The sequence below is a fragment of the Musa acuminata genome, chromosome BXJ1-6 (genome assembly GCF_036884655.1).
Source record: "Musa acuminata AAA Group cultivar baxijiao chromosome BXJ1-6, Cavendish_Baxijiao_AAA, whole genome shotgun sequence".
NCBI classification, from domain to species: Eukaryota; Viridiplantae; Streptophyta; class Magnoliopsida; order Zingiberales; family Musaceae; genus Musa; species Musa acuminata.
The window spans coordinates 45,678,811-45,704,466 of NC_088332.1; the positions used below are offsets into that span (position 1 = coordinate 45,678,811).

General features: G+C 37.4%; 3 protein-coding genes across 4 annotated transcripts; 1 reads left to right on the plus strand and 2 right to left on the minus strand.

Annotated features, from left to right (window-relative positions):
- The first annotated feature begins 1,774 nt into the window (after nucleotides 1-1,774).
- LOC103990033 (uncharacterized) lies at nucleotides 1,775-7,363 on the plus strand. Of its 2 annotated transcripts, XM_018828069.2 has the most exons (5): nucleotides 1,783-1,881; nucleotides 1,965-2,710; nucleotides 2,794-3,172; nucleotides 5,384-5,511; nucleotides 6,532-7,363. In XM_018828069.2, exons 2-5 carry the CDS (start codon nucleotides 2,615-2,617, stop codon nucleotides 6,985-6,987), a joined length of 1,059 nt encoding a protein of 352 aa, XP_018683614.2. In that variant the 5' UTR covers nucleotides 1,783-1,881; nucleotides 1,965-2,614; the 3' UTR covers nucleotides 6,988-7,363. The 2 variants fall into 2 exon arrangements, with proteins under 2 accessions (XP_065045628.1, XP_018683614.2); XM_065189556.1 differs by having other exon boundaries at nucleotides 1,775-2,710.
- A 332-nt stretch (nucleotides 7,364-7,695) lies between these two features.
- Nucleotides 7,696-10,883, minus strand: LOC103990032 (ADP,ATP carrier protein ER-ANT1). Its single transcript, XM_009409051.3, has 3 exons — nucleotides 10,541-10,883; nucleotides 8,431-8,802; nucleotides 7,696-8,284 (listed from the first exon to the last, which is right to left on the minus strand). The coding sequence occupies exons 1-3, from the start codon at nucleotides 10,865-10,867 to the stop codon at nucleotides 7,970-7,972; spliced, it is 1,014 nt and encodes a 337-aa protein (XP_009407326.2). The 5' UTR covers nucleotides 10,868-10,883; the 3' UTR covers nucleotides 7,696-7,969.
- Nucleotides 10,884-13,756: 2,873 nt separating this feature from the next.
- LOC135677344 (protein RETICULATA-RELATED 5, chloroplastic-like) lies at nucleotides 13,757-25,147 on the minus strand. Its single transcript, XM_065189557.1, has 7 exons — nucleotides 24,377-25,147; nucleotides 21,865-21,994; nucleotides 20,055-20,585; nucleotides 16,540-16,647; nucleotides 15,757-16,305; nucleotides 15,153-15,275; nucleotides 13,757-14,135 (listed from the first exon to the last, which is right to left on the minus strand). The coding sequence occupies exons 1-7, from the start codon at nucleotides 25,012-25,014 to the stop codon at nucleotides 13,971-13,973; spliced, it is 2,244 nt and encodes a 747-aa protein (XP_065045629.1). The 5' UTR covers nucleotides 25,015-25,147; the 3' UTR covers nucleotides 13,757-13,970.
- Between the last annotated feature and the right edge of the window lie 509 nt (nucleotides 25,148-25,656).

The window sequence follows — 25,656 nt, forward strand, 5'->3', positions numbered from 1 at the left end:
CAATACTCTTAATACCATGGTAAGAATCCAAAGGGTGTTCCTATACATTAGAGTTTCAATTAGAAAGGTCAAACATAGTCAACTAACTAAGATTAAACATAACGGCCTATATGCAATTTTCAAAATTTGCAATTTATATACAAAAAGTTAGACCTACCAATTATATAATCTTATTACCAAGTCATGATACTTTTTTTTTTTTTTTTGTCGAAAATGAAGCTTGGAATTCAACTTCAACGTCAACAATCACTTCAATTTTTGTACCCAAATGATTTGTAAGAGCAGCACAAGAAGTTGTTTATTCTAGTCTTCACTTCATTTTTCAATAATATTTGCATATGGTTTTCTATCTCCTCTTTTATTATTCGATATATGTAATTTATTTCATCAATTTTATACTTTAGAAAAAATTATTTAATCGGAAAAATCTCGATCTTCACCCTATTTTACAAAGTAAATTGCCAACCAAATGCGACTACCAAGTCAGACATGAATGCTATCCTCTTTCTTAAAGCTCTCCTAAATTTGAACCTTGGTGTGCTATATAGGTAAAAAGTAAAAGGAATCCATCCTTGGGTGGGTTGACTCTCGGTATATATGATCTTCCTGGAAGCCATCCAGTTGGTGTTGGCATTAGGTAAAATGTCGACATGATGTCTGCTATCAAATATTAGCCCGAGTCTCCAAAGAAACTGACGTGTGAAATCACCATTGTATCTCTCTACCTGTTTCGAGTGCGGTAAAGGAAATAAAATACTCACTTTAACGAGCAAGACGTAACTCTATGACAAATGCACATACACTAATCGACTAAGCAATCCAGGTTTATGACAGAAAGCATGCAAGCCAATACAACAAGAAGATTAAATCTGGAACTGCTGTGAGTGAGTGAGTGAGTACCACTCGAAATATGAACCATCTACAGATCAATCCCTCTGAGAAGATGGAACAATGTTGATGTTTGCATGCACGAGAGCAACCCCTGAGGTGGAGTTTGAGCTGTGCCCCACTGATATCCAAGTGGCCTTAGAGGAAGATTTGGACCGCTCGCTTAGTCTCTGAGGAGACAAGGCATGCAGATTCAGCTATAGCTTTAGAGAAAGCGAAGACCAACATCACATAAAGGAGCATATCACACCCTCTTAATCTTCGTCCTCTTTGTCGATCTAGTGACCACGAGCAACTGTGCTGAGCTGTGCAACGACAACGAGCGTGTGACTTCCCCCTTTCTTCCCACCATCAGCTTCTTCAATGGGTCTCTAGGTTTTAGGGTTTACCTATTATCACATTGTTCGCAGAAGAGGCTACGCATGCTTTGGGGAATACCTACCCTTCACGATTCCCATAGAACTTTGCTGCACGGTGTGTGTACGTACGGATTCTCCTGTGTCCTGCCATCTCAAAAGAGCTACTTAATTAAGAGATAGATGATAAGCCGCTATGGTTACTTTACGAGCTCCACCACCACGCATATAGGGCACTGTTGATGAAGGTACACCTATTGGCTGATGAATGATGACGAAGATACAACATAATCGCATGTGGTAAAACACACACATTTATCTTGTATAATATAGAGATAGGTTGGTGTAGATAATAGCCAACGATTGTGACATCTTAGTCATTATTGACCATCCATTGGGTAAAAAGACATGATGACTGTATTTTGAAGTTAAGATAGATAGACGGATGATCCAATTTAAAAGCCGAACGGTTTCAATTCGGATCGAAACCTGATTTAAATCAATCCGACCCGATCCGTGGTCACATCTCTCATAATTACGAAATCGATCCGGACCGATTGCCTCCATCCTCACCGGCGCGGTGATTCCTCCCCGCGACGGCAATCTGATCGCCGTCGATGCGTCTTCTCCGTCGAGGGTTCCCCACGAATCCATATCTATCTCCCTCGATTCGTGTCGCACTTTCTTGATTCTGGGCTCCATCTCTGCTACTGATTGCAGAATCGCGGAACTCAGGTGCTCTCCCACGGACGATGAAGCGGATCTCCGGAGCGTACCAGTCCAGCTATGGAGATGACGAAGGCGGCGCCTCGTTCTGGCGATCTCTCGTAGCTCTCCGTCTCTCCCTCTCCTCACGGGTTGGATGTCCAGTTCATAGCCGGCTCAGATCCGGTATCTTAGATCGGAGTGTGAGACAACGGGATCCGAATCCATCAAAACGGGTCCGACGAATTGACTCCGTTCCGGCATGAATCCGATCCGTTTTGCAGGTGCGGCCCCAGGTGGTCTTCTCAGTTCGACGTTTCCGGCCAACTGCTATTCGTCTTCGTCGCGTCGCCCCCTCCTCGTCCTTCTCTTTCTTCCCTCAGTCCTCCACGGAGGATTAGCAATTTCCACTCGTCTCGATCGCAACGTTCACCATCATTCTTGCCCCAATTCATCTGGCTGCTTTTAGAAGCGATCTTGCGTCGCCCCCTCCTCGTCCTTCAAGCCCTCTCTCTTTCTTCCCTCAGTCCTCCACGGAGGATTAGCAATTTCCACTCGTCTCGATCGCAACGTTCACCATCATTCTTGCTCCAATTCATCTGGCTGCTTTTAGAAGCGATCTTTGTAGATCTTTCTGCTCTCCCCGCAGTTCTTGATACACGAGGATGGGAAGGATCCGAACCTTAGGAGCGATCCTGTCGGTTCTTTTCCTTTTGGTTGCATCCGTTGCTTCGTCTCGTGTTCTACTTGATGATGATAAGGTAAAGTCTGAATTTTTCCTTATTTTTGCTCCTGCGTCGTTCTTGAATTAGGGTATAGGAGATGTCTGATAAGTTCCAATCAGGTTTCGCTATCTGCGGCCCCGAATCCTGTTGCTTCAGCGAAAAGCAATGTTTCTGGATTGAGCCAGAAGCCTCCACCAAAACCTAACAACTCAACTGTTCCTGGTGGTTCTACCTATCCACCACAACCCAGCAAGATAGAGAATAAATCTCCACAAAATTCGATCTCTGGAGAGGAAACCAAGAAAGATGATGGTGCAACAGGATATCCGAGAAGGGAAGAAGACAATGCTAAATCTGGAAGCTCTGGCTCGACTAAAGAGAAAAGTATGAGCCCGACTAAACTGGAAGATAATTATGTGGTAAAGGAGACTTGCGGACCTCAATCTACTAGATGCATTAATGATAAGTTGGTCGCTTGTCTTCAACATTCTGAAAATGGTAAAACAACCCTCTTGATTTTCTAATTCTGCAGTACAAGCTATGCATAGTCGTATGTTCTAGTGGAATAATGTTACTAGATGGTTAATTATCCTTCACATCTGTAGTGGTTTTCGGATGATCTCCCGTTCCTGCAGAAAATGTAGATGGAATCTGGTCTTCAGGAGCAATTCCTACTTCTATTAGACCTTCAATCTAATATTTGTTCTTTTCCTTTGAAATCCATAATGACTAGTTACGATTTCTTGTCAGCATTCCTGATACTGGGATACCTTTTATTGTATTTTAACTTATTTCTTGAAGCCTGTCTAAACCCTTTTCAGATTCTTCATTTTTTCTTTGAAAATTATTCAATCTTCTTTATAGTTTTATAAAGCTTTGCAAAGGATTGTACATTTGCAATCTCCTAACTCAATGATCTGAGCTGCCCCATCATATTGCTGCTTCTCTTTGTAGCAGTACTATTTTCACTTGATAAATACTGCTCCAAGCTGTTGTAGCACCACTTCAGTTTCTCATAACATATGCCTCTTCTCATCGCTGAAACAATTTGTTCCAGTCCACCTAATGCAAGCAGAAGATCTCAGCACCGAGTACATTGTAGTAATGGCATTCAAAATTTGTACTGATGCCTCAGTATGATTTGTTATTGGAGTTTGGTTTGGGACAACATAAGAGTCTTATGTGAACTATAAATTATTTCTCTATATATTGTGCAGTTAGTTTTTAAAAATAGAATTTAGACAGATTACATTTTATTAAATTAGCTACAACATAGACAACATCAAGAATTACTTTTATAGAGTTTTAGGGTTTTAGTCCAACCATTGTATGTCCTCATCACTTCTGCAACTTACTGTTGCAAAAGCATTTTATAAGTTGGAAGAGCCCATTTGAACATGTACATGCACAATTTTGCGATTATCGGCTGTGAGGGGTTGGGGGAGTGCACATTCTTTAAATAATAGAGGGGTCAATGCTGGCCTTTCTAGTCTCCCTCTATGTTGTCTTTGCCTAGGCAGAAGATTTTTGTAATAATAGTTAATACCTTACTCGTCCGTTGTAAAATACCTCAAAGGCAAACAAGATACGATAATCAAAGATTTTGCATCTTTCTCCTGCTAGTTCTTCTATTATCTTTTGCATTCAGTATTCTCCATTTCCTTCTTTGTATGAACTGATTAATGTTACCGACATGTTCTATGTTGGTTTCTACTTTATCATGTATGATCTATGTGGCAAGTGTTTAAGTGACAGAAGCTGTCTCTCTGTAGAATTCAAGATGCATATACTGATTCTACCTCCCTAATTGATGGGGGCCTTGTGCACTGAGCTTGCTGTTTTTGCCCTAGCTCTGGCCATCCATTGTTTGTGGGTAGAACATTACTTAAATCTAGGTCTTTGTCATGTCCAGGATAAAGTTTACATCCCTCTGTCCTAATGTAAGTTGCACCATTAGTTAGTGGAAATTCACCAAGAGGAAGCAAAGGCTTAACTAGGTTAAGCTACCTTTCAAAATCTCAGACTTGACCTTTTATACCATGGCGTTAGACTAGTTTCTCACCAACAAATTTCAGAAAAAATGAATGTGGTTTCTGGCTTGATTATAAGAATTTTATAAACTTCTATGAAAGAATTAAGCTTGCTTCCAGATGATGTTATACATTGAATTTTCAGTTTCTTTTGCTAAAAATTCATAAGATCCAAAAGCTAAAAGAAAAAAGTGACTGGGAATCACCCAAATTAAAGCAATGATCTCATGGCACTATTGAAACTTATTCAGATGTAAGTAGTTTAAAGGGGATACAGAAAGCAAGTTTCCAAGTAAATTCAAGTAGGTACTATATTTTTAGCAATTGTAGCATGGCAATAGGTACCAGAAGTTTGACAATTACTAACGACGAATAGGTCCCTTTTCCAATGGGATACTGTTTGCAGCCAGCAAAGATATCCTGATTTTATGCTTTTCTTCATAGATTTCTTTGTATCTCCTTTCTGTGTTGATTGTTGTTCCCAAAAGAAGTATTTTGAGGATAAAGTTGTTTACACGATCGAGCGCCTTTCATAAAATTCTTGTTTCTACACTGCTTTCTTTCTTTTACATGCAATTGTCAGATGGAAAAAAATACAAGAAAACCATGAAGCTTTTGTATTAGTCATTTTGTCCACCTCATCGTATCTTTGTTTGTTCTCTGCTTCCATTATTTGCAGATTCAAATAATTTGTCCCTTTTAGTCCAGAATATTGGGGATGATGATTTTAATGTGAAAATTTGGGGAACACCTGCTTTACATATTGATCATGATATTGGACCTCTATCCAGAAACATCTCCAAGAAGGTTCATTCTCCTTTTCACTACCATATGGCTTTCCTTAAATTGCAATGTTTAGAACAACTATTTTATTTAGATATGTGGGAGATAGTATCATTGTACATGTTAAAATATCAACAATGCTTACTATGCCTAGTTATTCTGAAATTTCTTGTGCTGTGCAAATGAAGAGATTTGTTTTCTACTTAAAGCATTTATTAGTAATTGAAACTAAGAAATAAATACTGTACCCATCATGTACAACAAACTTGGATTCTTAGTGAGTTAATTTTAAATAGGTGTTATGGTTCCCCAGAGCAAAATCTGTGGATGGACGGAGAAAAAAAATCAAAATAATATAAGATGAAATTTAGAAAAAATAAAAGAATTTTTAGCATATATAAATACATTTGTTTCCTTTCTGCAGATTATATTTTATATATTCTATTATATATGCCTTATTTTTTATTTTTTTATTTATTATTTTGATCAACTTGGACCCATTGATCCAATCCGACATTGATCCCAATAATATTATCCATAATTGATTCCATTACCAATATTGATAGATGAAATAACAATACTAGAGAATATAAAGTATAAGAAAGAATTTAGCAAAAAAGTAGTGGTGGCTAAATTGATGATCTTATACAGGGTTGATTGCTGGCATTATGCCAAAGAAGATATATGAAAAAAGGTTGCTTTAAGATCAAGTATATTAGTTGTATAGAAAATTTTACCTTGTCATGTGCAGTTTAAGCTCATCTAGCCGTGTAGGAATCTCTTTTAATTCCTATGGCTTGGGAAGGGATGAAGAAATCACAAGCTGTCATCTCACGGAAAGTCTGGAATTTATGGAGCTTGTGCTCTTCAGATGCATTGTTTGCTAAGCTAAATATATGTTAATCTTCTTTTCCCGAAAGTTACCTTTATCATTACTCTTGTTGGATATGGGTCTATACATCTTTCTTCTCTTTGGAATATATATATATTCCTGATGTGTGGAAAAGCAACACATTTACATGCATGCAATGGCTTTTCTTGCAGATTAATATTCCAGTTAATTATTGGAATGTTACAGAAATTGTTCTAAATGCGGGAAAAGGGGACTGTGTTCTTCACATTGCAACATCAGTTTCTAACTGGAACCTTCTCCAGCAGTTCCTTGCTTATGCACCTCGTCTGACCCCAATTTATGGCACCTACTTTTTACTTGTTACTGTGGTTCTTGTTGGTGGAACATGGGTCTGTTGCAGATTTAGGAAGAGAGGAAAGAGAGATGATTCTGGCATCCCATACCAGCAGCTTGAGATGGGAGCACACCCACAGTCCAGTTCTGCAGCTGACTCCATGATTGTTGATGGCTGGGATGAGTGGGATGATGATTGGGATGACGAATCAGTGACAAGGCCTCAGAAACACACTACTCCTAGTGTTTCATCGAATGGTCTTACTTCAAGGACTCCAAAGAAAGATGGTTGGGATGCAGACTGGGATGACTAGGCTTCTAACGAGGTAAGAGCATGGAAGTTATCCAAGAAAGAGGAATGACCGAGGAAAGTCCATCTGAAGGAAAGAAAAAAAGAATGTTACAGCTTACAGAGTATGAAGGTAGCATCAGGTGGATTTTGCATGAGTATTTCAGATAGAGCTTGTCCTGCTTAAAATGTTCAGATGGGTTTCTTGGAAGATGAAAGCAATTGTGTGTTTGTAAAATTTTGTACGCTAGATTCAGTTGTCATTCCATATTCCTTTCGGTTGATACATAAAACAAAGTTCTGTTGGCCGAGTCCAATGATCTTTGATTGGAACATTCAATTTAGACAGTTACACACAAAATGTGAAACTGTATGAATGGATCTGTTTGGTTACAACTTCATTCCCTGTGGATGGTGATTACATCTGAGTTGTAGCATTGAAAGACATTTACTTACTATGTCTCTAACCAAGCGAAGCATATATGAGGCACTGTCGTCATTTGATAATTTCTGCTTCTTTTCAGAATAAATAGGAAATGATTGGGCTTTGTATTCTCCATGTTGTTGTTGCCTCAGATTCAGGGTTCGCTCAAAGCATAGCTGGGTGATCATCAAATATACCTTTAAATATGGATACATGCTTTCATTTCAAGCCATGGCTGAACCAAAATTACAACTTAGCACGAAGAACATGAAGCAGAGTGCTAACACCAAGAATTGCCCCAAAAAAAAATGGCACAACCTTCAAAACACTATTTTCTATTGCTTGATCTTTAGCTGTTGAATTGTTTCAAATTATATCTAGAAAATTGACAAGTACAATTTCACATACTTTACAACTTGTCTCCTTATGTACAAGGTAATTAAATTTGGCATAGAGATTCTCTTCGGAGAGTCTCTCTTCCTCTAATTTCCAAAGACTGCATTTCTTGCAATGAGAAGCATCATTCACAACCAAATATGTATCATGAAAAATGGTCTTTATTCATTTTTCAAACAGGTCAACATCATTTCAGACCCTCTCTAAGCTTGTGCTCGAGACCATAACCGTGCCCACTTGTAATTCGTTGGAGTTGGTCATATCCTGCAAGAACTCCTGCTCCTGCCATACCGGAAAGCATGTTTGCGGCAGCCCCTCTAAACAGAGCAAATGAACCCTCTCTGTAGACGATCATTCTCATTGCATGGTATGCACTTTTATACTTGGCAGGCTGTCCAGAAGTCAACATCATTCTCCGGCGCAGTGTATCGAAAGGGTATGCGCAGATGCCAGAAAATGTCGTCACGCTCCAGCCCAAAATGAAACTGGCTAAGAAGTTACCCTGCAACAAATCAATCAATTTCTTAATGGCCAATAAAGAACAGAAGCGGAAAAAGAAATTTGCTTGTTAGCGAGAAATGAAGCGTCTATGATCAAGTAAATTCACAGCTCACAATCTCATATGAAGAGTAAGAGTTAGACAATTACCTCTAGCGGTCCAACTAGAACAACAGGCTTCAAGGTATCGTAAATGCCAAAATACAGGCCCCGATACATAGTGATGCCCATTATAGAAACCCCAAAACCTCGATACAAGCCAGCAACGCCATCACTTGCTACTGTCTTCCTGTACACATCAAGTAGCCCTTTAAACTGGCGTTGACTGTTAGCCTTGGATTCAATTGCATCTGTGGCTAGCCGGGTTCGTGCATAATCTAAATGGTACAGTAACATGGATGTCATTGCTCCAGCTGCACTACCTGAAGCTACATTCCCCGCTAACCACTTGATATAACCATCTTTCTCTTTTGAGCGACCAAAAAGGCTCCGGAAGTAGCCCTTGAATGCAAAATTAAAGGCCTATTGGAAAAAAGGGCAGGGCCAACCGTGTTACTGTTTAAGATAGTTCAAATAATAATACAATTAAAAAATTGTGTCGAAGGATATTAAAGCAAGGGTGTGAAGCACAATAACTACAAGTGTGGACTTCACTAAAAATTGAATGTTTGAACTTTTGAGCTATGTCTATTTAGATGCAAGGAACAAATTTCTTTGAGGCATGCTTGTCAATTGTGTAAAACTTGAAGTGTTTGAAAATTTGATGTATTGTCTAATAGAAGCAGAATACAACTTCCTTTGATGCACATTTTATTTATATAACTTATATTTTCTTTATGATCTCTTATAAGATGTTTGAAAAGTTTGTATGGTTGCGATGAGAATGTTAAGGTAGATGAACACACTTAGCAGGAACAATAGAAGAAAAATAATATGTTTATTCATGGACAATCAAGTGCAACCCTAATGCTAAATAGTAAATAAAATGAGGAAAAATTATTACTAAGGTAGCATGCTCATACTTAAGGAGATCTATATATATTGTGGCTAAATAAGACAAATCGATAAACATTGTTAGTGAGGTGAGGAGAGATAAAGGGAGACTAAAGAAAATATATGAATTTTATTAATTTAACTAGAGATTTTTGTATAGAGCTCAAAGATGGAAAATCATTCATGAAGATGATCCCAAACAGTTGGAACATTACAGCTTGTTCATATTGTTCCCTCTTAGAACAACAATCTAGCTTATTGTTTGTTTACAAATTTTTTTATAGGAGAATTTACTCATATATAAAAAAAAAAGAGTAAGATCATCACTGCGACGATGAACACCTTGCGTTTATAGCATATCATATTATCTTTTGGTGACAAATCACTCATTAAAGTAGATGCCTCATGCAAGGACATGATAACAGAAAAAAACATAAATGTGATGTTTCAGTCTGTTTAGAATGTTCGGAGTTTTTAATGCTCTGAGAAATGTAATAAACTTGTTATTTAATGTGATGACCAATCAGCCTTTTCCTACTTTGGTCTTGTTTATAATTTGGTTCTCCTGTTGTTGTCTTCTCTGATGACTCATGCACTCCATTAAAACAATCTGCTGTAAACTCAACAGCTGCAAACACTTAGCACGTCGAGCAAGCGGGACGTGAAACTGCAAGGCTATCTGATAAGAGGAGACCTAATCTATCAAAGTGTTGCAATAACTATAGGACACTCTACACCAGCTGACAACTATTTTGATTTGTTCCCTTGTCAAAATTGTAACTTTCGGCATAAGTGGCTTCCGCTAAAACCTAAAACGTCACACACATCTTCTGTGCTAGAAGATGCTTTAGGCACTCCCCAACCAAGCATGCAAAGCATCGGCGCCATCCAAGGGAATCCGATTAAAATTTCAAACATTCCACCTAACTAGAGTAGAACTTCTCCTCCTTGTAATCAATTAATTCAGTAATATTAGTTCAAAGATGGGTTACTGAAAAATAGGCTCTAAACCTATATTATCTCAAGTTGTATCATGAGTTTTGCTGATGTGATTAATTTTCTCATGAAGACATCATTAACCAATGATATCACCAGAAAACATTGTGATTTCATATTTTTCTTCTGAATATTGCATAATATGAAATTATTTTTAACTTTGATTCTACTAAAATTCATCAAAAGAAAGCAGATTTAAGAACGATTACAACAAATACTCTCATGCAAATTTACCCCTAATTCTCGAGGCATACTCCTAGAAATTTCCAACCTGGGTTGGGAAATATCGGATGACATTGGCCTGGTTGCCTCGCCAGAATGCCAGAACCCCTTCCTCTCTGAGAACCCTGGCGAAGCAGTCCCGGATGCCTCCGTACGGCATCGTCAGGTACCCCCTTCTCATAAGCTCCCCCTGGTTCTGAAGCAGGAGCTTCACCCGCTCCACGGGCGCGGCCCCGCTCTTGGCCACCACCGCGGCGGCCCCGCCCATGAGGAAGTCCGCAGCCATCTTCTTCGACGGCGGCGCCGCCGCCGCCACCATGGCAGCGTCGGCGGCAGGCCCCATCTCGCCCTCTGCGTCACAAACTTTCCATCGCATGCTGACTAAATATGGAATTGGAAGTGGTGGGAATTAAGTTCTTATAAATAAAGAGGAAAATGACAAAGAAAAAGATGACTGTGACGAGAGATGAGAGGTTGAGATATATGATTCGAATCATCATGTCACGGATGAGTAGGACACACAATATATGAGAGGTTGAGATATATGATTCGAATCATCATGTCACGGATGAGTAGGACACACAATAAGATATGGGTACAGTTCATCTCGATCCCGCAACCCATGATGTTGAAGCGGGCTTGATTGGGCCAACATCAATTTTCTCAACTTTTTTTTTAGTGATAATAATATATCATAATCATTTGGTAAAAATTAATAATTTAAAAATCTTATTTAATAAATTTATAAAAATATTAATTAATTTTATTTGTAAATACCTTGTCCTCGATGATGATGATGATGATGATGAGATATTGATATATGATATGTTAAGTTAGATTTTGATTGTCAGACGTAAAAACTATTGATATATCAAAATTATTTAGTAAAAATTAATAATTTAAAATCTCATCTAATAAATTTATAAAATATTAATTAGTTTAATTGGTAAATATGATAATATAGTCCCCTTGTGTTTTGTAAAATAAAAAAATAAAAAATAAAAATGATTTTAAATATTATATAAAATTTAAAAATATTTATAATGCTTGAATTATTCACGACAGTTAGTTATTTTTTTCTTCCTTTTATTGTTTGTATTTTGTTAAAAGTTTTCTCTCGTTTTCTCCTCTCCCACACTTGTATTTAAAATTTTTACATTAGATTAGAATTTCAATGTCATTATACTAATTATGAAAATTTAACTATAACGACATATTGATTGTATATGTTTGACATGTGAATATTTTAGATCAATCCCTCAAAAGATATATACCTTCGATTAGACAAATTTTGTTAATATCGGTCCATTTAGATTTATTTATCGAAAAATTAAAGATCCAAAATCTCATAAGATATAATATAAAATATTTGTTTGGTGAGGATGGACAAAATATTGAGTATTTGAAATTGATATTTTTTAAAAAAAAAATAAATCTCAGCATAAAATATTTATTCAATAAACCTAATATAGTAAATTTCAAATAATCATCATTCACATACCTTTGTCCATAAAATACTTCAATTTTTTTATAACCAACCCTAGCTGACAATCAAAATTGACATCTACTTATTTCTTTTTCTCTTTTTATTTCGAGGGTTGACAATGGAAAAAGAGGTAAAAGTATGCAAGAATGAGATTTATTTTTATAAGAAAAAACCCTATAAATTTCCATTACATCAAACAACATCTTCACTTGTACAATATTATACTAATATACAATAATACACTAATGTTTCCAGAAAACTGAAAGAAAATATTAGTTTATGCTTATTTCACTTGTAATCAAAACTAGGTAGAACATCAACTCAATCAAGTCTCGAGTTAATGGACCATTAATCAGAGTAGTGGGTTAGTTTATTGGATGATAGGTTTAATAAAAAAAATTAAAATAAATAATTTTGTTATAAATAATAAATAAGAAAATTTACTGCAAAATTATATACATCGGGATCAAAGATAATTTATAATTTTGTTTCTTTTCTGCCAAAAGAATGTATATTACAATATGATGCTATAAATAGCAAGCAAGCTATCATGCTAGCAAAACTAAAAGCAACCACGTAACCCTGAAGAAATTTATGGAATCTTCAAAACAAAAAATTAGGTTACACACCAAGGGAAAATGCATCACAACTTTGTTGCACGAGCATTCCCTTGTGATAAAAATTATATGAACAAGGTATTCTCCAAAAGAAAATAAATAAATATATATATATATATATATATATGACAATTATATAAAGTTTACATTAATTGTTTAGGTGCCAAACTATTATATCATAAAATTAAAACTGTCATCTTCAACATCTACCTGATAGGAAATATTCTGATAATCAATCTCATCCAACTAGTTAGTAACCATATAAGCGCCAATGTGAACAACGAGGGTTGAGTCACCCCCCACGGGACAGTAACGTGAAGGCTATTCAAGCTGGCTATATCGATCTCCGTGAACAATAGTCTATGGGTAGTCATTTGGGTTTGCCCCCCTTGGTCGACCCCTATGGACAACAGTCCATGTGAGGTCATTCGAATATGTTGTCTCTGTGGACAAAACATCAAAGCAAAGGTATTACGATCACTACAGGTCTGCCACCCTCATGGACAAAATGTCATAGAAAAGTCGTTCAGGCCTGTTACCCTTGCGGAAAAAAAAAGAGAAGGTGTTACGATCGTTATGGGCCTGTCACCCCCGTGGGCAAAACGTTAAAGGAAAAGCTTAATAATTGTTACAAGTGATTCTCTTTATTAGACAGTTATAAAAAGCTGACCCTTGGCGCTAGCCTACGGGTCGGATCTCTCGATAATTAACTCTTTACATTCTAATCCAAAAGCTAATTTGAGTATAAGATGGATGGAGTCAAAAAAAACTCTCCCTTGATATTGACCTTTGTGCAGAAACTCAACGCGGAGTCGAACTCCACCCAAAGGCCGTCCTGAATGTATCACGGACGCCTTAATGCCCCATCAACAGTCATGTAGGACAATCATTCGGGTTCCGCAGATGCCCTTGCAACTTTAGGTCGAGACCCAACCAAGCCAGCTCACAGTCAACCTTTAGCCATTACTGTAGACGGAAGAAAGAAAAACCAGACAATTTACTCTTGCTGAGTGTATCTGTAGAGAATGGTCATACCTATTATTCTGATATTGGGTTCTGAAACTTCAAAATAAAGAAATGTTTGTTTTGCATGTCTGCCCCGATAAGTCTCAGCGGTTCCAAAATTTTGGCATCTTGGTCTTGAGAAATAAATCATTTTGAATTGAAGAATAGGATATTTCTATTAGTGCTGGATTTTCACAATTCGATACAGATTAAGGGACCAAAATTGCAAGTTTAGATCTCAAGAAAGAAAAGCTAAATAATTGAGCTTTAATGACCAAAATTGTAGCATATTGTGGTGGCCATGTGGCAGATGAACCACCATGCTGTCTGTTGCCGAGTCTGAAACCATCTTTCTCAGTGAGGAGGATGCATTATGGAGAGGTGTCGCCAGACTGATTATTGCTTTCATCTATATTGTTTAATTTTGTAGAGCTGCACTCTAAAAGTGGGATATCAGGTGTTTCTGCAATCGGATCAGGGATAGCTCCCTTTTTATTTGTCTGTAGTCCTGTAAATCGTGCTAGATCTACCCATTGCTGCAAAAAATAAAAAAGGAAAGATCAGGTGAAGACAATTATACTAGCACTGGCATGCATCTAATTTAAGATATAAGATCCTAAATTCATATAAGCAAAATTAATGAATTCATCAAAACCATTGACACTGATGATAAAAAATCAACAGAACAGAATATATTCTTCATATATCAGTTGCTTAGAACGCTTTGTCTAATATTTAGTTTGTCTCAGTCAATGATCATGCTTAGCAGGCCAATTTGTCAGGAGTTGGAGGTCAATGCAACCCAATAAACTCAAGGGCAACTATACCCATTTACTCGAACATACATGAAACATGTATATAAATTTATTAAGAATGATGCTGGGGTTTTGAGTGGAAAGTGTCACACGGTTGCTTTTATCTTTAGCACATAGAAAATTGTGACTCTCAATTGGAAAAATTGACAGTAAGTCCACTCTGTTGGTCTTTGCAATGGCAGAATGAGCACAAAACAAGACAATCAGAAAGGAGTAACATAAAGGAACTGCAGAGCATAAAAGAACTCCGCTGTGGAATGATGCATCCCAATCCTGGATGAAGAGTTAGTTGTACTTTTACTGAACTTAGACTAAAGTTTTTAAGATTTTTCTTAAAATTTTCAACTATTTTCAAACCTATTTTGATGTACTAATTTTGACATCACGTGCTTGCGTTGAGAAGTCATATCTCACCAAATCCAAGATTAAACAATTTTCTTTAGATTCTTTTGGGGTGTGTTGAATCCTTCATACCAATCAAACATGGTTACGGCAATGGTACCAGATTGGTTCTGTAAACCATCAGTTGGACTACCATGCCACGTCATACTGTGTCATAGAGCTGACTTCAAAACAATTGTCACTTAATTCTCTTTACTAGTAAACCTTCATGCAAGAGCTGATAATATAACCAAATGTCAGCAGAAAAAATTCCATGTCCTGATAAATCATAATCACATGTTTCTTGCATGCATAAACAAGCAAGAACATTGGAAAAGAAGTCAAAGCAAGACTAACCTGTGTTCCCCAATATGAGTTGATTGTGCGGACAGTGAAAGACAATGCATTAACAAGTAGTGGTCCATTGTTGTAAGATATTAGATAATCTGAAAGGCGGTGTTCTACTATTCCAGCAATTATCTGCATTTAATAGGTACTTATATTAATAATCCTGAAAGTAGTTATCCATTTTCATGAATTCGAAAGATGCTTTAAAGTACTGTCAACAGGATTATCAATCATCCAGAACAAGGATCTTCATGTTTAACAGTTACTTATTCATGGTCAAGCATTAAACAATGTTACCATCAGGTGCAGGCAGAATAGCTCCAGGACATTATTATAGTGCACAATCCACGTAAATTTCTAGATACACTGCACGATCAATTGCATCAATGGACATACATGCTATTGGTGCAGCAATTGGATGGCATCTTCTTGCCCCAGTAAAAGTTGTAAACATGTTTTACTTGAAGATGAATATAGTTAACAGGAAAGAAGAAACCGTAGAAGTATTTGATTGGAAATTATTTAGTTTCTGTCTTTTTGTCTTTTAGTTTGTGTCATTGTTAATTGATGCATGTGTACAGATTTGATCAAACTAAAACTGAGTTACAAATACCTGGTAACGCAGGTTTGCTGATGTTCCAAGAAAGCTTCCATATATCATTGCTGATTTTAATATGGGAGACCTTTTCCGTCTGCTATTCACAGATAATGCAGGCCTCAGATTTTTGCGAATAAAATATAGAACATCGGAAGCAACTCCAGCACCAATGCTAGAGATAAATCCCACCCCAGCAAGTTTCAGACCACCAAAAAACACCGATGCAAATCTATGACTAAAATTCCAATCTTTACCCACAACATTCTTTTGGAAGGCATTATCTGGAATTGATCCTAAAAGGCCTTTTAGTATTTCAAAGTCCTCAAAGGATGAACTTTCATCAGCATAAGTCAAAAATGAAAGAGTAGGAGCAGGAAGCCACACAGTAAAGAAATCAACAACAGAACCTCTGATCGTATCAGTTAGAACATAGTCAATTTCTTCAAGGAAACATCCTTTACGTCTTTCATATTGTGCTAAAAGAGTGGTTGTTATTGAAATAGCCTCTTCTATGGCCAACCTATGTAGAAATTTAGGATCTGCCAAAAGTCTTTCCCGAAAACCCTGCAAGACCCAAAAAGAAGAGCATAGTTATTAAGGCATATAATCCATGCTATCAAAAGAATCATTCCTATATTCATATGCTATTAAAGACAGTGTCATGTTAACAAAATATGAGATTATCATTTTCTTCCATGAGCTTGAAAATTCTCAGATGCTCACTGATTTAGTGCATCATCATCACATCATGGATTACAAAGAAAAGAAAGTTAACCAAAGGGAAGGAGAAACTTTTACTTGAAATCGGTGAATAAGTTCTGAGATCAAAGGATACTGCTCAAGATCAAAAAAGTTCTGTAATATCTCTGGCGATACTATTCCAAGATCCAATCCTTTCTGAAGGTCCTGTATAATAAACAAAGTCAAAAAATCAGCAATCATTCTGAATTACAAAAATGCTGCTTCACAGAATGTATGACTAGAAGAAAAATCAGTTACCTAATACTGACAACACATATGGTTTCAAGTTATTTTCATCTTCAAGAATAAAAGAATGAGCAACAGAATACCAAAGTGCTGGGTCAGTCACTAGACCAAGATGTTAAGCTAGGGCCAAATAATATGGTTTCATTGCACTAATCATCCTGACTAAATTTACAAACGGGCCAAGCCTGTCTGGCCAAAGAGATTTTAATATTTTTTTCTTTTGTATATACCCTCAAGATATGGTTACATGAGTACATACAACTCGAAAGTTCATATTTTCATGTACACACTCTGCAATAATAAATACTTGACTTTGTACCTCTAAAGTAGTCAGTACTCGCATTCGCATATACATCCTCTAATGTTTGCACTGAATCGAGTCCTTAATGATCTCAAGTGACTATTCATGGCTAAATTCCCAGAGGCTTCACTGATTTAGGAAAGAAGCTGGGGTTTCGCAAATTTGAAAAGAGATTAGTGAACAAAAGATGAATGGTCCCTTTGGCCATTTCTTAAATTCCAGGGAAAGAATGGAGATCCATGGTATCTTTATCATATAACTTCAAATCAAATAAACCCATTAAGTAATCCAAGTTAAATTCAGGATTTTTAATGGAAGTGGAAAAAAAGGTATCAAACACACTAATGCAAAAGAACCTGTATTTCAAATCCTAAAATAAATTACAATGTTCAAGTTGAGTTTATTCAACATAGCATATGGTATTGAAAACCTTTCCCAATGCCTTTATTTCATGTTTTACACGTGAAAGTATTGCTTAAAAAGTGAAACTAAATAGGAATTATGTGATAGGAAACTTAGCTATTAGCATTATGCATTATAGAGAAATCTAAAGCTCTTTGAACTTTATTTGTCAACCAACTTGGGGGGTTTGTCAATAGATGAGTCTCTAGTGGGAGTCTCTAGCTAAGCTTGCACCTAATAACAGCAACAACAAACAATAATGTCCCAACTATTTCAGTTTAGTTATGTGGATATTTTGGCATCATTCAGGTCTTACCGAAGTGCCCCCGCGAAAAAAATTGGATTCTTTCATTTGACTAGACTACCAAATTTTCTACCTTCATAAACCCGACTAGTGAGAACCCTCATGAGCCTCCCCTACAGGAAAAGTGAATTTGGACTTCTGTGAGCTCTACATAATACAGTAACTCTTGTTAATTCGAATATTGAAACACCAAAAAAATTTAACATATCTTTATTATTTCCTAGAAATCTTATTAAACCACCTATCTTAATCAATTCACATCATCTAATTACAGTATATATGAAGTCTCCTTTGCATATGTTCATATTATCTTATACCACCTACACTTATTATTCTCATATGAAAAAATTTCCTATTCTATCATTTCTAGTAACTTTGCACATCCAACTCAATACTCTTGTGCAAGGTTCATATTTTCGTATCGTAGTGGCATACCGAGTCTTGCTCGGTACGACACGTACTGAGTGGTACGCTAGGTGTATCGAGCGATATACCTAAAATAGGCATAAAACCCTCCGAAATGCCTAAAAAATAGAAAAAAAATAGAATATGGTTTTTAAGTTAGAAATAAATATACATTTAGTATAGTTTTGGTAAAATTAATGTAAATTAGGTAAGAATAGTGCCACATATCTTTTTCGGGCTTCGAGGAGTAGCCTTGTGCAAGGTTCGCAATTTTTGTCCGTTCCCAATAACCCTTCCGTTAATATTAAATTATCTACAGAAAAATTATTTAAATTATTATATTATTTTATGTATAACTTAAACTTTAAGATTCAAATGAATTAATCACATGTGTAGATATACTTGATTCTACCATCGAAACGAATGACGGGCCTCCATAGGTGGTGGATCGGGGTCCTCGATCCTATGTATCTATATATCAATATGATATATTTGTCGGACCCAATCCTGAAATTGATCCCATGACATAGTGTATTGATCCCATGACATAGTGCATCAATGTGGTGATGGTCGCAGGTTGATCATCATAAATCACCTATGTCCCAGACGGCTCTTGAGGCATGCATTGGTGAATGATAGAACTTCTACTTTCGCAACTGATCTATTGCTCCGTATCATACTGTTGCTCGAATAAGTATGACCAACTATCACCGTACTACTGTTAGTAGTAAGATTCTCCATAATACGACGACTGTGAATATGATGAGCTTCGTTCTGTGTCTACGTCGTGTAGGCTTTGTCACATCTACTGAAAATCATCCACTGGCTTCCCCTTCCCCTTTCGTGTATAAACTTAACCAGTACCTCATCAAGCTCCATGATCTAAATCTTGGGTGGCATGTGTAAAATATTATTCCTCGATTCATGCACTACACTCAAATTGTGTAGATGGGACCAACGATTCCCCGGCATCGTTGCCATCATCGGTCGAGGCACTGTTGTACACATCGTTACCATGTCTCTGAATTGAGTGAGTTGTTGAATGTGATTACGAAGGTGTCTCATCGCCCGACTCGAGTTTTTCCAACGATGTAGTTGATGCTACTGCTTTGCCTTTGTCATTGCCTTTGTATGTTGGGCGAACAACTATGACAGTTAGGTGTCTCTAGTTCCTAGAGTAGTTTGACTTGATCTTGTCTGGCTCCTTCCGCCACGTTTTGACCGAGGGGGATTTTCCTCCTACTGGGGATGTGCTTCCTCTTCTTTTATTGCCTCGGTGATAAAACGTGAAGGACGTTAAGGATCTCTTGCCTCATCAAGTAGAAATTTCAAAAAACGCGAAATCCAACCTAAGTGATAAAACGTGAAATCGACCGGTGCCACCCGATACAAGTCGGTAATAGTCAAAATTTTGACCGTTACCGCCCGATACAACTCTGTATTGCCAGATACGAGGCCAAAAATCTGGTATCGCTCGATAGCGAGCGGTCCGCGTGCCGATAGACTAGCAGACCGGTACGTACCGCCCATGCCAGGCGATATGGTACGAAATTAAAATCCTTGCTCTTATGTTAGCTACGCTAACATGTTAGTCATGTTTCGTAATCATCCAACACTCCAACCTATAAGAAATGGTTGGCCTTATGATTGTGTTATGAAATTTTCCTTTTGATCTAAGGTGCACAAAGTGATCACTCTCCTTTGTGGGCAAATCTTGCACCTTAGTTTTCCAAATTCCCTTTTATACTTGGACCTGATAAGTCCAAGGTCTAGGGCCACCAATCCTAAGCTTTGGCAATTAATTCCCTTAGACAAAAACCAAATTTTAGCTTCTTACAGTGACTACCAAATCATAGAAAGCACAAGATCTGTAGGCTAAAGAAGGTGAGGCATAGGAAATTAGCAATCAGGTACCTGAGGTAGTGCTTCTCGTCTCTGACCAGCTGCATTCATCACGCGAGCAATTTCGGCACGATCAAAGCAATTTCTGCTGCAAGGTTTAGCAGCAGAGTACCACAAGAAATCAGCAACAGGGACTTCACCTTCCCTCCGAATTTGTTGCCTTTCAGGATCGAGTAGGATGACAACTTGGTTTTTCTTTTGCAATTTCTTTGATATTCTAGCAGGAACTCCAGTTCCTCTAGATCCATAAATTACATGGCTTGCACCAGTTACAACAATAAGCATATCTGCTGAACTGCCACTGTTTATAGCTTTCATTATACTCTGGGACATGGTATACTCATCAATAACTCTTGCTTGCGCTGGCAGGTATGAACTAGGACCAAAAAGAACAGATTGGTTTGACGAGATATTGTCTATCATTGATCGCCCAGAGATAGAAGAGAAGCCAGAAATGAAGCCTGAGCCAGCTGGAGGAGCATATAGCTTCCGTTCGTTTTTGGAAAGACCTCGAATACCTTCAGCTTGAACAGTTCTCAGAACCTAATAAATTTAGTAGGAAAAATCAACAGTCTCCTTGATGGTGTTGCAATAAAAACTAAGAACAACAATAGTGCAAGCCTGCACTATAATTTGATATAGCATTTAGCACCCATCACAAGTTTAAAGACAATACTTTAATGAAATATAATTAATTCAACGCAATAAGAGTGGAAAGGCGAGAGGGTCTGAGGCCGTGGATTATTTTTATTTACAAAACATTTATCAGATCATTTTCATACATGTTTAATTCACTTAAAATTTTTATTTACAAATATTTCTATGATTTGATGATATAAGATTTCTATCTTCTTTGCTCAATTCAAGCTCATGCAAGTATAAGATTTTAAATTACAAGATAAAATTCATACAGCACAAATACAACATTTTAAACTTTATAAAAATACTTAAAATCCCTAAAAATTGGATAAAAAATCCCTATTGTACACTAAATATTTGGCTCCTCGATTGGGATGCATCAATTAATGGATTGTGAATCCACTGCCTTAATCCACTTGGCATACAAGACACGGTGGCTTAAGGATTCTCCCTTCTTTCGTGTCAGCACTATATCAATTACTCTCCTCAAATCCATATTCATCATAAATTAAGATTGATAAGACCATATTCAACCACATTTGTGTTTCTTTATCCATCAACTAACTAAATTTTCTCTACATAAAATGGAGCCATCAAACATAAAAAGATAACTGACCATGTGACTCCTTATGCAAATATACTTTCCCTCGTAACTATGAGACAGTAAAACTTGAGATAAATAACACTTTGGAAACTAAATAAAAGTGTGACAAAATGCATCTTCGAGATATTATGGTTCCAAAAGGAATGTTCCAAAATGAAGTGTATTGAATTCATTTCACTCCTTGAAGCTGAGATAAAGCATCATCCTACTGGTGCCAAGTTATTAAGTCTTTTCCATACTTCTGTTCATAACCAAACTAAGGGCTGCTATTACCACCATAGTGACCTTTCCTCTCATCCAGAATAAAATGGTAAGCTTCGAAGTACTCTAAAATAAGAAGAAAAGACCTGACAACCACAAGTGTACCAATTAAGTTAATAAATAAAATGCAAGAAAATGCTATATTCACAATGAGTTAATTTTATGGGTCTCTAGTTTTATAAAATGACATTGAGAGCTTCGGTGCAAAAAAAAAAAAACTAATTGTGATGCATGGATGAGGAAAGAGTGGCACAAAGCACACAAGTCCAAATTTTATTGTCATACTCATGCATATCTTCGAATACACAGGTGAATTACCTTCAGCGGTGTACCACAAGCAATAAGCTTGACTCCATTGTCACGACAATAATTTAAAAGAGGTTCATACTCCTGCCAGCGTTCAGGTGGCCAATGAGAAGTGTAAGATCTTAAGCTTCCTCCATCAATTCTGCTAATGAGATAATAGTTTTTTGATAAGAATGTAAAAGAAAATAAACCAGGACTTTGGGATCTAAAAATGATATATTTCTTTCTAGGAATTTTACATGGATCATGAAAAGATCAGCTTTTACAACAGTGATAATGATCCTGATTAGTTTTATACTTGGGTATCAACTATACAAGCATATTCCTTCACACACAGAAGGACCACTTAAAAGAACAGGCTGACAAATAATAAACCAGATGAATAGAAGCTTGCAGAACTTGTTATGAGACAACAAAGTGGTCAAAAAAATGTTGCCTGGTTTCTAGAATAGTGAAACTGAATTGTATGCCGGGTAGAATTTAGTAGAAAGTAAAAAATATTGTAAAAAAGACCAAATGCAAAGCAAAAAGGGAAACAAAAGGAATTTGACTACAAGGAAAAAGCTAGTTCTATGAGTTTAGGTCCTGTAACTATGATTTCCAAACATGATCTCACATTGGATATAGACTATATCTCAAAATAGTATGTCAGCATTTGTCCATGTCCCAAATTCACCTTATAAACAACCTTTGGCTTGAATCTTGATTTCAATTCATGGCATATATGATATTAATCTATTAGAGCAACAAACGCTTGAGTGTCTGGACCACGTTCAGACATGCTCTGTATCACGATGAATCTCTTGTTTGACAAGAATAGGCACCATAGATGGTATCAGTGGCATGGTGAGCCATGATGCCTCTAAAATCCCACGACATCCCTGGGAATTCTGAAGATCTAATTGAATATGTATGTGATTTGTGCACAGACTTAACGAAAACAGTAGATATTTGAGAGGGAAGACAAATCCACATCATATGTGGGCTGTACCTTTAGCATACAAGTAATATATATCACCAAAAAGGCACCTTATTGTCCTATTACAAAATAAATAGGAAGTTGAAAGTTGAACATGTGATTGCATTTGTGAACGTTGAATTTTAGGATTGTAACTTTTTAGGTCTTGATCAAAAAGACTGTAATGACATATTTAAGGAAAAGGATAATGTCAACGAGAAGCCAACACTTATCTACAACCAATAAACTTAATGAAATATTTATGAAAGTAGATGATTGTAATGCATGTTAAGGCCTTGAAAGTCAAATTGGTATTGTACTACATACTCTTTAGTGCATAATGTCTCCTGAAAATGATTTTACAACTGGATTCTAAGGGGCATAAATTATTTCTTATAACAACACTTTGATAAAATGAATTGATTCATATCAAATGCTATCATGGAAGGAAGGTAGTAACAACTAAAAGAGAATTGAGGGAGAAAGAAGATGATAGAGAGAATAAAAGGGAGAAGAACAAGAGAGACAAACTAAGCAATTAAACATAATAATATTTGTTACATGCCTTAACAGCTAAAATGTTCATAAGAGTCATGGGGAAAGAGTCAGTCTCGTGACTACACCAGATCCCTCTAAAAGATGACTCTTGAACTCTCAAAAATGCAAATTATAATTGTAAAGTAACTATTTTAATGCGTACTATACCCATATGGACTATATGAAACACTTAAAACTCATAAAAGGACTCTTTTGACCTACTAAACTAACAATCAAAGCTATAAACAAAACTCTGTCAGAAAAGTAGCTAAAAGTTTAAAAAGATCCTAATCTAGTCTGACTGCAATTCTGAATAGAATTATTACTATAAGTTTGTATGTGCTAAGATCATAATCCATGTCTTCATACGAAATGGTTCATTAGAATTCTAATGCGCCAGTTCACATGTCGAAGATGAGGACCCATGATGAATCACCTTCTGTCATGGTCCCTCGAGCATGTTTCAAAGCCAAACAAAGCCCTAGATAAGTTGGTCCACATAATCAACAAAACAAGAGATCTTGGAGTGATGTTCCGTCTCATGTTGCTATGGTAAGTCATCAACAACAGTTCTAAGCAGCCCTGTAGATATTGTGTCCAGCACCAACAGCACATTATCTGGATAATGTACTTGAGCATATTTCAAAATTGAGGCCTTGCTATCAACTTCACTAGGAGGCGAATAATGGAAACAGTTTTCCTCAAATAATAGATACAGGAAAAAGGAGAAATTTTTTGCAAAATTATAGAATATAATTCGTAGTGTTACGAGATAGTCACATGCATTTGAGGCCATTATTTGTCATTATTTAACGCACTCTTCCCTTTCATTTACCAATATTTAAGAGAAATAACATACACCCCAAACCAAAATGAACAAACAACACACTCTAAACCGGCCTACCTTGCATTATAGCACATTGCAACTTTAACCTTATCCAAATTGAGAAAATAATGCTTGTTCCAAGAAACGATGCAGGAAAGAGTCGACACAGTACCAAATCTTTTTGTTGTTAGAGACACACTAACCTTTCATCCATGAACTGATCGATCTGTTGTTGGAGATCGATAGGGAATGCTTCTAGAGCCAAAGATACGGTCCTCTGCTGCTCCAAGCACCGATTCCTAAGATTCTTCACGATCTCCAGCTCAAGAACCCTATCGTCCCGATCCGGCACCATCTCAGACTCCCCCAAGTACACCACGCGAGCGCCCATCAGCTTCTCCCACACTCTCCTCTTGTCCTTCCCCACCGCCTGCGGCTCCCCGATCACCGTCGCGTCGTAAACCCTAGATAGTATCTCAGGTTGTCCTTCCTCCTTCTTCTCCTTCTTCCTGTCATTCCCTTTCTCCACGTCTACGACGGAGGGTGGTGCGGAGGCGGAGGGGACTGGCTCGGGGGGCTTCTCTTCCGTCGCCGTAGCGGAGGCGGCGGCGGCTACCGAGTGGAGGAAGCCCGCGGCCATGGCCAAGGAGGGCAAGAGCAAGAACTCCCGCCTATTCGCCGCGAGGACCGCCCGGCCCTCGCCATCCCCTACAGCGGTGTCACGGCGGAGGGCAGCGGGGGAGAACTGGCGGGCGAGGCGACCGCAGGGTCGGCGAGGGGAGGGGCAACGGGCAAGGTACGAGGATTTGAGATCGGCGATGTTATGGGAGTTGGCGATCATTTCCAGCGGCGGACGTCGCTCGTTGGTGAACTCGACACCCCCGTCCCCGCCGCGCTATCGCTCGGAACGTTGCGATCGATAACCGTTTTCACTTGACGCCGTTCAATACATGGATTGGCCATTACGTTATCATCGTAGCTTCAAATATAATAACAAGACAAATATCCCAAATACTATTTTCCTTTTAAATTCTTTGTCAAAATTCAGACTTTACTTTAATTTTCTGAACCAAAATACCAATTTTTCTCGTATCACATAAATTATTTTGGTACGTATAAAATGCTTGCGTGGAAAGATGGGCACCGCGAGGGTGAGTGGCGCACGATGGCGCCGACGATATCCACCGGACACTGACCACTGAGTTGCGAAAGCAACGTGGCCGTTTAGGTGTGGCCACTAAGCTCTGCTGCAGCTGCTGAGGTGGTGTTGACGTGTTCCTACACAGTTCACTCATTCGTTTTCGTAGAGGAACGAATTTGGATATATATATATATATATATATATATATATATATATATATATATATATATATATATATATATATATATATATATAATAGTTTCGTTGACAGGTCAATAATAACAGCGGTCTTACATTACCCGAACAAGCCAACCCCCAAAGTCCGCCCAATCATATCATATA

Coding starts and splice junctions, on each gene's coding strand:
- LOC103990033 (XM_065189556.1), top strand. CDS start 2,615: ATGGGAAGGATCCGAACCTTAGGAGCGATCCTGTCGGTTCTTTTCCTT. Junction 3,173..5,383: donor TCTTCAACATTCTGAAAATG/GTAAAACAACCC, acceptor CATTATTTGCAG/ATTCAAATAATTTGTCCCTT. Junction 5,512..6,531: donor CCAGAAACATCTCCAAGAAG/GTTCATTCTCCT, acceptor CTTTTCTTGCAG/ATTAATATTCCAGTTAATTA.
- LOC103990032 (XM_009409051.3), bottom strand. CDS start 10,867: ATGCGATGGAAAGTTTGTGACGCAGAGGGCGAGATGGGGCCTGCCGCC. Junction 8,803..10,540: donor TCCGATATTTCCCAACCCAG/GTTGGAAATTTC, acceptor TTTTTCCAATAG/GCCTTTAATTTTGCATTCAA. Junction 8,285..8,430: donor TTCTAGTTGGACCGCTAGAG/GTAATTGTCTAA, acceptor GATTTGTTGCAG/GGTAACTTCTTAGCCAGTTT.
- LOC135677344 (XM_065189557.1), bottom strand. CDS start 25,014: ATGATCGCCAACTCCCATAACATCGCCGATCTCAAATCCTCGTACCTT. Junction 21,995..24,376: donor GATCAGTTCATGGATGAAAG/GTTAGTGTGTCT, acceptor TCTCATTAGCAG/AATTGATGGAGGAAGCTTAA. Junction 14,136..15,152: donor ACTCATATTGGGGAACACAG/GTTAGTCTTGCT, acceptor TATTTTTTGCAG/CAATGGGTAGATCTAGCACG.